The sequence below is a fragment of the Gasterosteus aculeatus genome, chromosome X (genome assembly GCF_964276395.1).
Source record: "Gasterosteus aculeatus chromosome X, fGasAcu3.hap1.1, whole genome shotgun sequence".
Lineage (NCBI taxonomy): Eukaryota > Metazoa > Chordata > Actinopteri > Perciformes > Gasterosteidae > Gasterosteus > Gasterosteus aculeatus.
The window spans coordinates 5,619,460-5,635,117 of NC_135698.1; the positions used below are offsets into that span (position 1 = coordinate 5,619,460).

Consider the following 15,658-nt stretch of genomic DNA (forward strand, 5'->3'; position numbering starts at 1 on the left):
AAAGATTAAATCAGAGAATGGGAATGAAGCACATTGCATTCATTGGGGCTCTTTGTATGTACAAACGGGAGAAATCTATGTGTCATAAGGAAGTACAAAAAGTGTTGATAGTCTGAGCAGTAACAAAAACTGAGTTTAGCTCATGAAATACAGGTCTGCATCTGTAAATGACAAAGGTTTAACTGAACTGCATGTATTACATTGCTGTTCACATTACTAGTTGGGTCACCCTGATGCAACAATAGACATGTGATGTGCAAAGTGCAGTTCCTTAAGAGCTGAATTTACTCAATACAACCTATCCCCAGCATTTGTTTCATAGCATCGGATAAAGCTACAGGTGCGTCTTCTCTGACACCGTCGGAATGTTAAAACATCTCACTGCCATGGTCAGTATCACTAGCCTAGATCTCTGGTAATCTGAATAGCAAACAGGGTTGAACTGGTTTTCCAGGATAAATTCCACAGTGGGATCCATTCTGCCTACACAACCACCCACCTGAAAACAGCGTCACACGCCCTCATTGTCCTTCCCCTCACGTTGTTGATGATCTCGGTCTCTTTCCCTCTCACACACAAGCACACCTAGGATTTAATGGGTAAGCAAAAGAGAGCCATCCCCCCACGCTCTCGCTCACACCTGATCTTCATGGTCTCCCCCCACAATGCGGTATTACTTCATACCACATACAAACAGAAATATGCAAATGTGGAAGTGTTGGGAAACACAGTTCTGCTTATTGTAAAAGCATCCGTTATAATGCGATCAACGGTGGACATACTTCCTTGCAAATTTGAGTTGGGTAAACAAACATACCAACATCCTCCCTTCCACATGCATCCAGCCGGTTTCTCTGTAGGCCCACCATGTGACCACAGAACATTTTAAAGGATCATGACAAGCTTTTTAATCTCATGCGCAAGACCCAAGGAAAGGTCATACCTGCGACTTCTGGGACAGGGCCTTTTTTGATGTCCTGGTCATATGCCAGTTCACGCGCTAGTAACAATTTGTTTTTGGTGCCAAACCCTCATTTGATTTCCAACTTTTAAAATCGATGCACTCTATGTAGATCATTGTGGTAATGTAGTGTGTGTGAATGCTACCTCACAACTTAATCAATAAAGAGCTGAGCTGCTGGAGAGTTCCCATTACAAAACACCACCACAGACAAATGTAAGTAGCGACAGGAATGGAGGGACATTTGAGAGCCTGCAGGTCCAGCGATGGGGACGACCCCCTGGAGGCCACACTGAATAATTGATCCATAAAAAGGGTACCGCAATCAGTGAAGAGAGACACTTAATCACTTGGCTTCTTCCCCGGAGTTTCTGTGCTTTCTCTCCCAACAGGTTTCCGTGGATCATGGTGTTATCTGCTCGACACCCACTGCTATTTTTATTATGGTCACATTTCTATTACCAATCTCGTTGGCTTCACTTTTTCTAATTCTTTAGGTGAGGTTTTCTTTGAACCGATATAAGGATCAAAGGACAGAGTATGTCATACAGCGTGTGCACAATTATTAGTCAAGTGAGTATTTTGACCATATCTTCATTTGTATGCATATTTCCCAACTCCAAGCATTTTAAATTTGCTAATTGGATATAAGCATGTCCAGTGATGTGTATTTGTGTTATAAGGGATGATCTGGCCTAAGGAAATCAACACCCTATATCAAGGTATGCATAATTATTACAGCTTCTTTTCCTCAGGCAAAATGGACCAAAAAGAGATCTAACAGAATCTGAAAAGTCAAAAATTGTAAAAAAAAAAAAAAAAGTCTTTCAGGGGGAAGCAGCACTCTTGAAATTGCAAAGATGTTGGGGCGTGATCACAGAACGATCAAACGGTTTGTTGAAAATAGCCAAAAGGGTCGCAAGAAATTTGAGGAGAATCATACCTGAAGCAACCGTGAACCCATTATCCTCCAGCACTGCTATATTCCAGATTTGCAACCTACCCAAGTGCCCAGAAGTATGAAGCTAGGTATAAAAGGTGATTGTTACAAATCGGATCATAAGGCAAAGGTTGACCACTACATGAAAAGAAATGTATTGGTACGTTTTTATACACTGTTACAATTTTTTTAAGTAATAGTGTGCGTTTATATTCACTATACCTTCAGTAGCATCCCAGCATTGAACTCCTAACGCTTGTTTATGATGTTCTCTGCTTATGTCAGCTTTACATAAAGGAACGTTATGACTTAGAAACAGCCTTGCCGAGTGTTACTACTAAACATGCCCGAGGAAGAACATCTGACCATAGCTTGCTGAAAGACCACAAACATTTTATGGAAGTATCCGGTTGGTCTGGTCTGGCAAGGTGAAGTCTATAAAAACCTTATACATCCTTTTAAAATGCGGTTTAGATGTGTGGGAAAGCAAAATGCATTGTAAGACATGCTGAAGACATTCAGAGGGGTGCTTTTTATAGCGCTTAGAAACCCTTCCAATAGGGGGAGAAAAAAAGGAAAGGTTATCTGGCAATCAAAAACATGTATTTGGGAATATTATTTGTATTGACAATTTTTGAACACAGGTTTAACCAAATTTTGCTTACTGGGACGAGTTCACAATCCTTAATGTTAATACAGTAACATGTTTTTGCTGCTATGACTGGGACACTGTACTGAGGGAACACTTTGGGCCACCAATACAGTGTTGGAAGTAATAATGTTTACAAGTCTTGGTGTTTTCAACGACATCTTGCATGTTTCTGGCTAACTTTGACGTGTTCAAAGTCTAAAGATGGTGAGAACTAGTTTGAATAGATCAACTAGAGCAGAACTTTTACAGATTCCAGCCGTTTATCAAATCAGATTTACAGTCACATCTGACACCATAGCTGTGTAGTGTAATTCATTGATTGATCAGCTTTTGGAACAGCACTTACTCTAACATCAGCACTGTTGCTTCAAAATGAGCAGAAGGGTTAAAAAGAGACACCTACCTCCGTGGAGGATGCTGCTGTCGTTCTTTACGCCTGTCTTCCCTCGGGTTGGGGTTTTTTCCAGGTTCCCTTGGAGGTGGGGGCCTCCCTGCTGCACTGCTTCCCGCCCCGCCACCAGGTTCCCTGGGATTGGCGGTAGGCTTCCCCCCCTCTGGCAGAGGTTTGGGGGTTTTGCCCTGCAGTCCACCAGGCGAAGGAGGACTGGGAGCTTTCTTCATGAGAGGTTTCTCCCTGCGAGGAGGGGGTATGGCACCCGGCTTCGTTGGCATGCTTAGGGATGGAAGGGCACTTCTTCAAGCTCACACACAGTGATGGGCACGGATGTGATAGCAACTACAATGCACATGCAGTGCTCTAGCTAATGATTAATAAACGAAAAACAATTATAACAAACTGTGTTGCTGGAGAGCCAAAACGAGAGACATCATTGTTATTGCAAAGTTGAAGTATGACATTATTTAAAGAAACAAGGATGGTAGAATATAATATGGCTGACCATGGATCTAATGAATGCAAGTGTTTAAGCTTTACCCTTTAGCCAACACTTGGGGGAGATCTGGTTTGTTCTTTGCATTCTTCTGTGCTGCTGGACTCGGTGAGGGGGATGTGGAGAATGATCGAGATCTAGAAATCAATAGTAGTAAGAAAAATGGAATTATGCAGTTTAATTTCAAGATTAGATCACATCGTACTGGTTTCAAATTAGACTGCATCAAGCCCTTTAGAAACAACAAACGGAAAGAGTTGTGCGCTTCAAAAGCGCTTATTCTAAAGAAGACATTGACGATTAAAAAAAACAAACATTTTATATTAAAATGAGATGGGCACCGTTTGTGAACTCTCACAGGTAAAGGGACGGTACTTGTATTTCTCTGTTCTGGTCTCTCGCCCATTCATACAGTGATGACAGGAACTTCCACACACAGTGACACCTGCCATTAGTAACACTGACATCATCTACTGGAGGAATGTAGAAGTGGGTTTCCTCAAAGTCATAGGGTAAGTGTACATAGATACACAGACACACAAAGACATGGCTACCTAGAGCGGCTGCCACTGAAGGAGCTGCGCTGGGAGGAGTGGGTGGAGTAGGAGCTGAAGGAGGAGGAGCGGCTGCGGGAGCGAGACGACCCAGAACCGGTATAGGATGAAGACCGAGACGAAGACCTGAGACAAAACATACAAAGCAAGGAGAAGATTAAAGGACATTTTTTTTAAAACAGAAAATCTTATACAAGTTGAATTTGTATTATTTGTTCCTAATGTATTACTATACAAACAGGCTGATAGACCACAGGATAAGCTGGCATTTAAAATAAAAGTACAAAATTGTACGTAAAAGTACTCATTTTAGGTCAGATCAGTCTCATTAATGAATCCACACAGGAGTCACAAATGTATTTTATTTGAACTAGACGTATAAAGTTACATAAAAAGTAGCGTAAATACGCTAGTACCTTCTGCCGCTAGAACAAGAGCACACAATACTTTACAAGAGCATGTCCACAGAAATACATTTCAATAACAAGACAAGCCATTTCAGCATAATTTCAGAATTACAGTGCATCCGGAAAGTATTCACAGCGCTTCACTTTTTCCACATTTTGTTATGTTACAGCCTTATTCCCAAATGGATTAAATTCATTATTTTCCTCAACATTCTACACACAACAGCCCAAGAACGAAAACATAACATGTACATAAGTATTCACAGCCTTTGCTCAATACTTTGTTGAAGCACCTTTGGCAGCTATTACAGCCTCAAGTCTTCTTGGGTATGATTCCACAAGCGTGGCACACCTATTTCTGGGCAGTTTCTCCCATTCTTCTTTGCAGAACCTCTCAAGTTCCATCAGGTTGGATGGGGAGCGTCGGTGCACAGCCATTTTCAGATCTCTCCAGAGATGTTCAATCGGGTTCAAGTCAGGGCTCTGGCTGAGCCACTCAAGGACATTCACAGAGTTGTAAATGGTAAATGGCCTGTACTTAGTGCTATAGTGCTTTTCTAGTCTTCTGACCACTCAAAGCGCTTTAACACTACATGACATCATTCACCCATTCACACACTGATGACAGGAGAACCATACACAGTGACACCTGCCCATGAGTAACTACCGTTCACACACTGTAGTCGCAGCTACAGGAGCAATGTCTGGTTAAGTGTCTTGCCCAAGGACACAACGACATGCGGGTTAGCCGGGCCTGGGATCGAGGAGACAACCCTCTGATTGGAGGACGACCGTGCTCCCCACTCACCCCCAGTCTCCCCCAGTCTCTTCTCTACAACTTCGCCAGTTGTGCCGAAGCCACTCCTTTGTTATCTTGGCCGTGTGCTTCGGGTCGTTGTCCTGTTGGAAGATGAACCGTCGCCCCAGTCTGAGGTCCAGAGCGCTTTGGAGCATGTTTTCATTGAGGATTTCTCTGTACATTGCTGCATTCATCTTTCCCTCAATCCTGACTAGTCTCCCAGTTCCTCCCGCTGAAAAACATCCCCACAGCATGATGCTGCCACAACCATGCTCCACTGTCGGGATGGTATTGGCCAGGTGATGAGCAGTGCCTGGTTTCCTCCAGACATGACGCTTGGAATTCAGGCCAAAGAGTTCAATCTTCGTTTCATCAGACCAGAGAATTTTGTTTCTCATGGTCTGAAAGTCCTCCAGGCGGGCTGTCATGTGCTTTTTACTAAGGAGTGGCTTCCGTCTGGCCACTCTACCAAACAGGCCTGATTTGTGGAGTGCTGAAGAGATGGTTGTCCTTCTGGAAGGTTCTCCTCTCTTCATAGAACAACGCTGGAGCTCTGTCAGAGTGACCATCGGGTTCCTGGTCACCTCCCTGACTAAGGCCCTTCTCCCCCGATCGCTCAGTCTGGCTGGGCGGCCAACTCTAGGAAGAGTACTGGTGGTTCCAACCTTCTTCCATTTCCGGATGATTGAGGCCACTGTGCTCATTGGGACTTTCAATGCAGCAGAAATCTTTCTGTACCCTTCGCCAGATCTGTGCCTCGATACAATTCTGTCTCGGGGGTCTACAGATAATTCCTTGGACTTCATGGCTTGGTTTATGCTCTGATGTGCACTGTCAATTGAGATACCTTATATAGACAGATGTGTGCCTTTCTCAATCATGTCCAATCAACTGAATTTAGCACAGGTGGACTCCAATCAAGTTGTAGAAACATCTCAAGGATGATCAGTGGAAACAGGATGGACCTGAGCTAAATTTTGAGTGTCATGGCAAAGGCTGTGAGTACACGTTATGTTTTCGTTCTTAATTTTTAACAGATTTGCAAAAAAGTTTTCACTTAGTCATTAGGGGTTGTTGTGTGTAGAATGTTGAGGAAAATAATGAATTTAATCTGTAACATAACAAAATGTGGAAAAAGTGAAGCGCTGTGAATACTTTCCGGATGCACTGTATTTACATATTACTAGCACGCCAGAAAAGCTTTATCGCCGCAGGAAGTAGATGGGCTGGTACATGGCACGCACCAGCCAACGTGCATACCAGCATGACGTGAACGGTACGGCCGCACAGGATTTGGCCCGAGGGCCACGAGTTTTACATTTGTGGTCTACACGGCCATCATTCATTCCACCCTCTGCTCTGGTACGCTGAAGCCACAGCCAAGGACAAGGGAAGGCTGCAGCGTGTCATCTGCTCTGCAGAGAGGGTGATTGACTGGAATCTGCCGTCCCTAGAAGACTTGCTCGCTTCAAGGACGCAAGGAGAATTCTAGCAGACCACTCTCCCCCTGGTCAAGTCCTTTCCCTCTGGCAGGAGGACCAACACCTTCCCGCACAAAGACAGCTTCTTCCAGTCAGCAGTTGGGCCTGGGACGTCCACTGTTCCTGCACACTTGAAAACTACTTTCCTTTACATAATAACAACACAGAATACCGACACTTAAAAGAGAAATTCCTACCTGGAGGAGTTTGACAAAGAGACTGAGGAGCCTGAAGGCCGATGTCGGCGGCGCCCTCGCGGTGGCGAATCAATACCGGGACGTCTTCTGGGGGATTTGGACCGACGCCATGGATCCTTCCACTCATCTGGTCGTCTCATTACTGGAACGTCCTCCTTCTTGGAGGGAGGCTCCATTGGCCTGCTTAGAAAATATATGGTTGTGCTTGCTTTACATACTGCTAGGCTAATTCCATCTCATCTACCGTGGACGCACACAGCAACCACTGTGTCCCTAAAAGACAGTGGTTTGGAAAACATGTGGGGCGATTAATTCTTTTCTTTCTTTCCCATGAACCATTTTCCCAGTGTGAGGTCCAGAGAGCCCTGGAGCAGGTTTTCGTTGAGGATGTCTCTGTACATTGCTGCATTAATCTCCCTCAAGCGTTCAATGTCGGTACTGTAAAACTTTCAGTTTCAATCACTGAATGAAGCCTGCCATCTTCGGATCGCGACCTTAAATTGCTTGCACAAAACTCTTGATCAGCACTCGGCTATTCTTTATTGTTGTTGTTGTTCATTTAAATCGCTTCGCGCAGAGATAGATGTCTTTTTTTAAAGAGAATATTCAAACATCCTTTTTAAGCAATTTTGACAGCCCTACCGAGGAGTGGCTTCCGTCTGGCCACTCTACCACACAGACCTGATGTGTGGAGGGCTGCAGAGATGGCTAACCTTCTGTAAAGGTTCTCTCTTCATAGAGCAACACTGCACCTCTATCAGAGTGACCATCGGGTTCTTGGTCACCTCCCTGAGTGAGGCCGATCTCTCGGTTTCGCTGGGCGGCCAACTGGTGGTTGAAAACCAAAATTTCCAGATGATGGAGGCCACTGTGCTCATTGGGATCTTAAATGCTGCAGATGTTTCTGTACCCTTCGCCAGACCTGTGCCTCGAGACAATTCCTTGGACTTTTTTGCGCTCTAACTGTGGGACCTGATATAAACAGGTGAGTGCCTTTCTAAATCATGTCCAATCAAGTGAATATAGCAGGGTGGACTCCAATCAAGTTGTGGAAACATCTCAAGGCTGAGAAACAGGATGAACCTGAGCTCAACTTTGAGTGTCAAAGGCTGTAAATACTTATGTACACGTTAAAATGTCGTTCTTTATTTTTAATAGATTTGCAAAGAATTCCCAAAAACGTTTTTCACTTTGTCATTATGGGGTGTCGTGTGTAGAATATTGGGGTAAAAAAAATGAATATAATTTTGAAATATAGGTGTAACGTGAAAAAATGTGAAGCGCTGTATTTGTGTGTGTGTTTATATATTTATACATATATATTCACACACGTGCGCACGCCCACAAATTGCTAATCAGCCAATCACATGGTGATCTACTGGGATTTAAACACACAACGATCTCTTGGGTTTACAAAGAATGATGCAAAAGAGAAAATATCCAGTAAGTGGTTATGTGGATGAAAATGCCGTATTGATGTGAGAGGTCAGAGAAGAATGGGCAGACTGGTTCGACATGATATAAAGGCAACAGTAACCAATTGTTTTGCATTGTAGCTAATGTATCTTCAAACAAAACCAATTTGTTAACCACCAGTAATATTGATGCATACCTGTCTATGTCCATCACACACAATGACCACAAAGACATAACACTAAATAATCCTTTCTGGTATATTGAGACCTAGAGTGAGAGAAATCCACTCACTTTGGTGGCAGGCTGAGGGGAGAGCGTGGCTTCAGTTTATCCTCCTCTTTTTTCTCCCTGGTGTCTCGAGGGGGACGCATCTTCGGCCTCTCCTTCTCATCCCGCTTCATTCGGTCCCTTTCCCACTCCTCTTTTCGCCGCATTCTCTCCTTCTCCCGCTCCCGCTCTCTCTCCCTCTGCCGGCGCTCCCTCTCCCGGTGATCTCTTTCTCTCTCTCGGTCGCGGGGCCGCTCTCGGGGGTCTCGCTCACGTTCGCGCTCCTGCTGAGATGGCCATGTTCATTTTTGTCTATGCCAGTTCATTAATGCCAATTCCATTCTTATGACATTCGTATACTGTGAATTCTGGACTATAGAGCGCACCTGAATATAAGCCGCACCTAGATTTAGAACGAAAAAAAGATGTGTACATATATAAGCTTCACCGGTCTATAAGCCACATGTGTCCACACGGCAGAAAAACGACTGCTAATGCAGACTCGTCCATGCCGGAGTTCTTCACATTGCCATCTCCAACGTCTCACCATTGAATTATTAATGGCAAGTTTCCTTCTCCGACAGCCAGATTGGTTGCCCGCAACGAACTAACTAGCTTGCTTGCTTGCCCGCAAGCCCGTAAAAAATTATACATTAGCCGCACTGTTGTGTAAGCCACAGGGTTCATAGCTTGGGAAAAAGGTAGCGGCTTATAGTCCGGAATTTACAGTAGTTTCCCTGTTCATTTGTAATTGGAAACAAAACAAAACCCCCCAGAGAATAGTTTTTAGCCAGGGTTACTCCAAAAGGAGTGGATATGGAATTCATTATTGGACTATTTTTGTCTGTCCACTGTTCCATTCATGAGTTGTTTCCTGTTTGAAAACATCGATGTTAGGGAGAGCATTCTGAGCAGACTATGAAGGATACTTACAGTGTAGTGGTAAGGAAGCGGAGCTTCTGTGTACTGCACTCTGAAGTTTTCATACTGGCCACCTCTCCAGAGGGCCTCCATTTCATAGTCATAGTATGGATCTGCGTATTGGTCACTGTGGAGGGAAACACATTTGTATAATGATACCTCATAAAAGATACTTTGATGTTGATTAAACACAGAGGGAAACATGTTTTGTATCTTCTTCCCACCACCATTCATAATGACTAAATGGCCTGAGGGATTTCCCTGTGAAAACAGCACGCAGTGAAAAGGAAACTTTTTGCAGACTGCGTCAGCAGAGGTTTATGCTATTAGATAATATTTATTGATGCATTAACGTGTACATATCGCAGCTTGTAAATCTTGAGCACACACATTAAAGATGGTTCCTTTCATTTTAACCTGTGTGCGTGTGTATATACACACACATATATTCAAATTATCATAACAATAACAATGTTAGTTTGTATATACCTACCCATAAACAGGATCTCTGAAGTCCATTTCACTAAAAGAAGAAAACATTTATATCAATGATGATCACATACATATCATATCTGGTACAAATACTACACATTAATTGCGAGTATGCGTTTATGGTTCGCTATTAAACATTTTAAATGGGAGGAAAACCAGAAAAATGTAATTTCATAAAATGATTCCTTTGAGAGATATTGTTTCATGGAGTTATGTATGTAATGATGGTGAAACGCAACAGCATGTCTCAATAAACCTGTACAGAGAGCAAGAGGATTAAGAGGTCCTGGAGTGGTGTTTGACTTGAACAAGCCAGTTATGTATTTCTCCTAGTGGAAACACTTTAAACAAAACTGATAATCAGAACTGTATGTGGAACCTAAATCCTAAAAGCCATGGCCACTTACAGAGGTTCATGGAGACTGACGATTTGCATTATTACTTTGCATTGTAAATGTTGATTGGATTGATCTTTCACTTCTTTAATAGAGACATTGATCTCGGAATCCAGTTGTAGAGGAGTTGACATGAAGGCCGCCCACTTTAAAATCTCACAAGGTGTGTTTTCTATTGGATTGGATTTAAACCCTTGGAAGGTGTCGGTGGTAAAAAGCTTTGCATTGTGCACATGTTTGAAGTAAGGAGACATTACTCTCGGATGATGCGGTAGCTGCGTTCTCGGAAGAAGTCATTCTCTTTGTCAAATTCTCTGTCGTCCTCTCCGATGGTCACATTAAAGCGCTTCTCCTCAAAGTCAGGCTCTTGCTCCTTACGGATGGTGGCCTTTTTCAACACCTATGGGACACAGAACAACTTATTAAAATCAAACACAAATGATGGTAAACATTTTATATTAATGTCTGCCTTTCTCCTTTAGGTCTATGCTGCTGTCTTTTCACGTGAAAACCTTGTGTGACAGGGAAGCAATCAAAACCTATTTGGCTTACAAAGCCTTAGAGAATATCTTTCCAAACAGATAGTACACACGCACGCACAGCAGTTCATTCATTTTTGTGTGGGTGGCTGGGATGCAGGGGAAGCGCTTACCTCTTTAGCATGCCTTAGACCTCGCTCCCAGGCACTCTCCACAGGAGGCTCCACCGGAGGAGGTGGTGGAGGGAGCTCCTCCACTGCAGGTCCAGCCTAAGACACACATGCATGAATCCACTTGATTCTTTATGACGCACATATTTGTTTTTTTAATCTTATGTACATTAGTATACATTCATATACACATCACTGTTAAACCAGTGTACAATTTTAAATTACAGATATTATACACAGTTTATACTGTTTAACAAAAGAAAACAACCTACCCAGGGATTATTGGGTATGAGTGGGTGAGGTCCTACAGGAGGTGCTCCGTTAGGTGAGAAGGGATCCGGCTTAGTGATGAGGGAATAGTTACCTTTGTCATTGACTCCAGGGTGGATAAACCTACAGTTCATACCCCAGGTACAATTTCCTAGAGAAGACAAAGTGGTACACTATGATTAAAATAATAAAGAAATTAAGTATTTGTGCTACAACCTTGGGTTAAGACATAAAATGGTGGACTGTACTTGTACTGTATTTCTATTCTTCAGACCACTCAAAGCTCTTTAACCCTACATGTCATAATTCACCCATTCATACACTGATGACAGGAGCGAGCGACAACGCAATATATTTCTTATTGAATACTACACATGTGGTAAAGAACATGAAAATCTATATTTGGTACAAAGGCTCCCCCTACTGTAGATCTCCTTCCACAATAAGACCAGATAGTCGGATTCTTAACATGTAGGCCACTGTCTGTAGCCTATATGTTCTTTATCAGAGTAACAAAACAGATCTCTAATCCCTCTAAAAAGTCTAGATGTTTTATTAACAATTCTGCACTGTTAGCTGCGCACGGTGGAGCTCTACCCCACTGAGCTCTGGGTGAGAACTGCTCTTCATCACCTACCTTTGATAAAGAACCTGCAAATGGGACGTGGTCTGATCTTCCTGTCTGATGGATCCTTGACCTCCCCCTCCTCCAGATCATCGTCCTGTCCACATATAAGGGAAATTTTGACATTCTAAAGCAACTTCTTCTATCTGACCAAGGTTTGTAGTCTGTTCTATTTAAATGCCGTAAAAAAAGTTGATTGGGTTGCCTTGCAATGCATTTATCCTTATTCATTATATTCAACATAAAATGGATGAGCAAGGACATTTCCAGAAATGACACAGCCTGTATCTTTGAATCAGAAACCATCAGCAGTAGGTAACTTTGCACAGTTACTGGTTCAAAGTAGGACTACAACACCATCGGTGGAGATATTATATAGAAGCATATTCAAAAAAACAAAGATTTGAAGGCACAATGGCACAAATGTAAACTAGTTCTACTCAATCTACTAGTCAACATTTGTGAAGAGCTGAATATGATTTGGGTGTGCGATCCAATCGTGCAGTGTCAGACTAGCCAGTAGCAATAATACCATTATTAGGAAAACATGAGATTTACATATATCTTGACTATATCTCTTGTTGTTTAGCCTACAAAATCACTTCTTTATAGAGTGTAGATTGGCAGGGTGGGTTCAATTTTTTGCCAAATTCATCTCCTTACTGTCACCCAATGTTTTCATTATTGGTCAGAACACACTTCCTGTGTGTGCAAGAGGGCATTATTTGTGAGAGAGACGGATAGTTGATCTACATAGTAGTTGATCCTCTGGCTTGTTCCTTTTGGTGACAGAATTTTGGTGGTCATGTCAGTTATAATTAAAAATATTGGATGTCCTATGAATTAATTATTGGCCAAAATATAAATTTACACCAGTTCCTAACTGAAGTTCAGTATAGATCAAGGTCTTGGTCCCAGAACAAGTCCTTTTATAATGAGTATTTGCTGATACAAGGTCTGATTCAATACTTATTTTAAATACACAAACCAATGATAACGATTTTACACAAGAGAACATCAATCAAAACGTCTTAATAGAGAATGCCATTTTCTTTACCCACTTTACCTGCACCAAGCAATAGGTGCAGGTAAAGAATTTAAACTATGATCACTTACATCAATCTCTCCTTCATCAATCTCTCCATCGTCTTCATCCTTCTTCTTGTCTCTGAAGGAGTCTCTACGCATTCTCTCAGGCTCTTTGCATTCGCCCGACCTCTTGAATTCACTGTTTCTAGGCGACGGGGGAAGGATTGGTTTCTTTTCCCTCTTTTTATTGCTTTTGTCACCAGTTTCTTCTTCCTCTTCTCCTTCCGCTTTTGTGTCTTCCTCGTCTTCTTCTTCATCATGTGCAGGGATACTGGGCTCCTCTGGGACCTCCTCATCGTAATCAAGCTCATGCTCATCCAGCTCCCGGGAAACAGACGCCGGGTCATCCTTCATCTCCCTCACCATGACTGCTTTCCTCCTCTGCTCTTGCTCCGCTCTCATCACTCTGCGATCCTCTTCCTCCTCAGACTTGCTCATGTCTTCCTCCCCCTCATCGTCGTCATCATCCACCTCAGCTGGATCTGCTGAGACACTCTTTTGATAGTCCCTGTATCCTTCCTCCACAGAGTCTCCATCCTCTTCAGGATTTAAGCTCTCGCCCTGTTCTGAGTCTGGAGACTGTGGGGTGTCAATGACTCCATCGTCTTGATCCTCTTCCTTCTCGTCCTCCCCATCCAACTGTTCCTCCTGCGGACCATCTTCCTCTCCCTCCATCAATACAATGGTACCTTCCTCCTGTCCAATACCATCTGTTTCTCCTACAGGGTCCTCATCCTCTGGGTCAGAGACAAAGTCAGGGACAACCTCATAGTCTTCTTCCCTCTCCTCCTCTAAATCCGAATGTCTTACTTGATTCTCCAACACCACTTCATCCTCCTCAGGCACCCCATTATCCTCTTCATGGACTAGCTCACTGTTAGATATGACCCCGTCCTCATCTTCATCAGGAGAATCCAGCAGCTCACTGTCAGAAAAAACCCTCTCCTCCTCTTCCTCCTCCTCTTCCTCCTCCTCCCCAGGAGACTGAGGGGACTGGGTGGGGCTTTCAGGGGTATCCATCGGAGAATATTCTGCTGCAAACAGGACAAAGGAAGTCTGTATAAAACATGTAATATCCTAACTGAGCAGACAGTTTGCATTTATATGTACTAGTCATAATACATGACAGAACATTAACTAACCGATATGTATCAAAACAAACAAACAAATAAGTGAAACATCAAAGAAGAGTATATAAAATGATTTTCTAACAGTTTTTGGGATGGAAAGAATCTTCAGTAAATTGAGATATTGTATATATCCAAATAGACAAACAACCACAGCTTCAAATTTATGTTTGGCATATGTGACAAAACCAAAGTAGACCAACCTTTGAACTAAATAACAGACTTAAATGTACAACAGCAAGAAGTTTGTATTTCAGTGCTATGCCATTTGCCTGAGCCTGCTTACAAACTAATGTTATCAATTTAGATAACTAAAATAAACTTTCATATGAGAAAAAGCCGTAATACAGGTACAATAGACATACATTCGATTCATTTTAAATTTAAAGAAAGTTAGTTTCCAGCGCAGCTAAATCAACAGCAAAGGACCACATATTAGCTACAGCAAGCTAGCTAGCTAGTAGCATTAATATTATCTGCCGAAGGCAGCAGCGATGGTAAGACATTCATAAAACCGTCCTGCAAACGTGTAGGAGGGGCTCCATGGCGCCATAGGGGAGTTCTAATTAGCTGATACTAACGTGTACACACTCAAACGTCTGCAAGTTCGGAAAGTGAGTGTTATTACACTTCTAATAGCTGGATGGCAAAAAGGCCCGTAACGTCAACGTCAACCCGGACAGCTGGCTAACCAACGAGTACAATGCCTAGAACGAACAGCAAACACTACGAGAAGAATATAAACCATTAAACAACTCATCTTTGATGCGAAAGTAACATTAAAACGCAGCTGTACTCATGTGCGGACATAGCAGCCTACTCGTCTGTCTTTCACTAAACAATACACCCATCGGTGTAGCTAACTATAAGCTAAACGCGCAGCTACCCTCTGCTCGCTGCTAACAATCCTACCTTTTTTCCTTTACCTTGTCAACCCGGAGCTCTTTATAGACAGCACTGCTGCGTTAGGAGCGGCACTCTCCTACTAATGTGATTTTTGATACAGTCTACTCAAATATCTGACGGGTTAATTTAACAGCGCTGTTGGAGAAAATAATACAATCCTCACGCCACAGCGAGAGCAGCCATTACATCAACGTCATCAACATACGACAACCCAGTAGGAAAAAAACCGCGCAGGGAATGAACAGGGGCCGATCTGAGATCAGTGGCCAAATCCCAATCTCCCCGCTAAACCCTAAACCCTAAACCCTGAACCCTGAACTGGCGTTGCCTCCTACGTGGTTGAGTGTGAGAGTCTGCGAGGGCTTTAAATGGCGTGAATATAAATGGTACAGCACGTTGCTGCCACATGTCACCTCGCCAACGTATAATTTACAACTGAAGGTATTTATTAAACACTTTTTATTCTCTGATTTGAACATCGTTTAGGCTCTTTCGTTATGAAAAAAAATGTTTTACGTTTTTTTGTTAAAATTGCTTTGATGACTACATTTTATATTTCATGCACAGATTAATAAATATGGTCTGATTTTGTGTGTTTTTAACCATCTTTAATCCTTGAT

At 42.7% G+C, this 15,658-nt stretch overlaps 1 protein-coding gene across 36 annotated transcripts in view; it reads right to left on the reverse strand.

Moving 5' to 3' along the window:
- The window catches only part of zc3h18 (zinc finger CCCH-type containing 18), a 24,961-nt gene extending 9,519 nt beyond the window's left edge, over window positions 1–15,442 (reverse strand). For 4 of the 36 annotated variants that reach the window (XM_078082093.1, XM_078082089.1, XM_078082079.1 and 1 more), the window contains exons 1-13: window positions 15,045–15,299; window positions 13,033–14,039; window positions 11,929–12,013; window positions 11,294–11,442; window positions 11,025–11,120; window positions 10,630–10,772; window positions 9,979–10,008; window positions 9,498–9,612; window positions 8,589–8,848; window positions 6,882–7,061; window positions 3,998–4,123; window positions 3,488–3,580; window positions 2,957–3,226 (exon numbers count right to left, since the gene is read on the reverse strand). In XM_078082093.1, the coding sequence (XP_077938219.1) occupies window positions 2,957–3,226; window positions 3,488–3,580; window positions 3,998–4,123; window positions 6,882–7,061; window positions 8,589–8,848; window positions 9,498–9,612; window positions 9,979–10,008; window positions 10,630–10,772; window positions 11,025–11,120; window positions 11,294–11,442; window positions 11,929–12,013; window positions 13,033–14,025 (2,540 nt within the window). In that variant the 5' untranslated portion in view covers window positions 14,026–14,039; window positions 15,045–15,299. Of the gene's footprint in view, window positions 1–2,956; window positions 3,227–3,487; window positions 3,581–3,997; window positions 4,124–6,881; window positions 7,065–8,588; window positions 8,852–9,497; window positions 9,613–9,978; window positions 10,009–10,629; window positions 10,773–11,024; window positions 11,121–11,293; window positions 11,443–11,928; window positions 12,014–13,032; window positions 14,040–15,044 lie in introns of all 36 variants that reach the window. The other 32 variants (XM_078082092.1, XM_078082084.1, XM_078082074.1 and 29 more) reach the window with 21 other exon arrangements.
- Window positions 15,443–15,658: the final 216 nt, after the last annotated feature.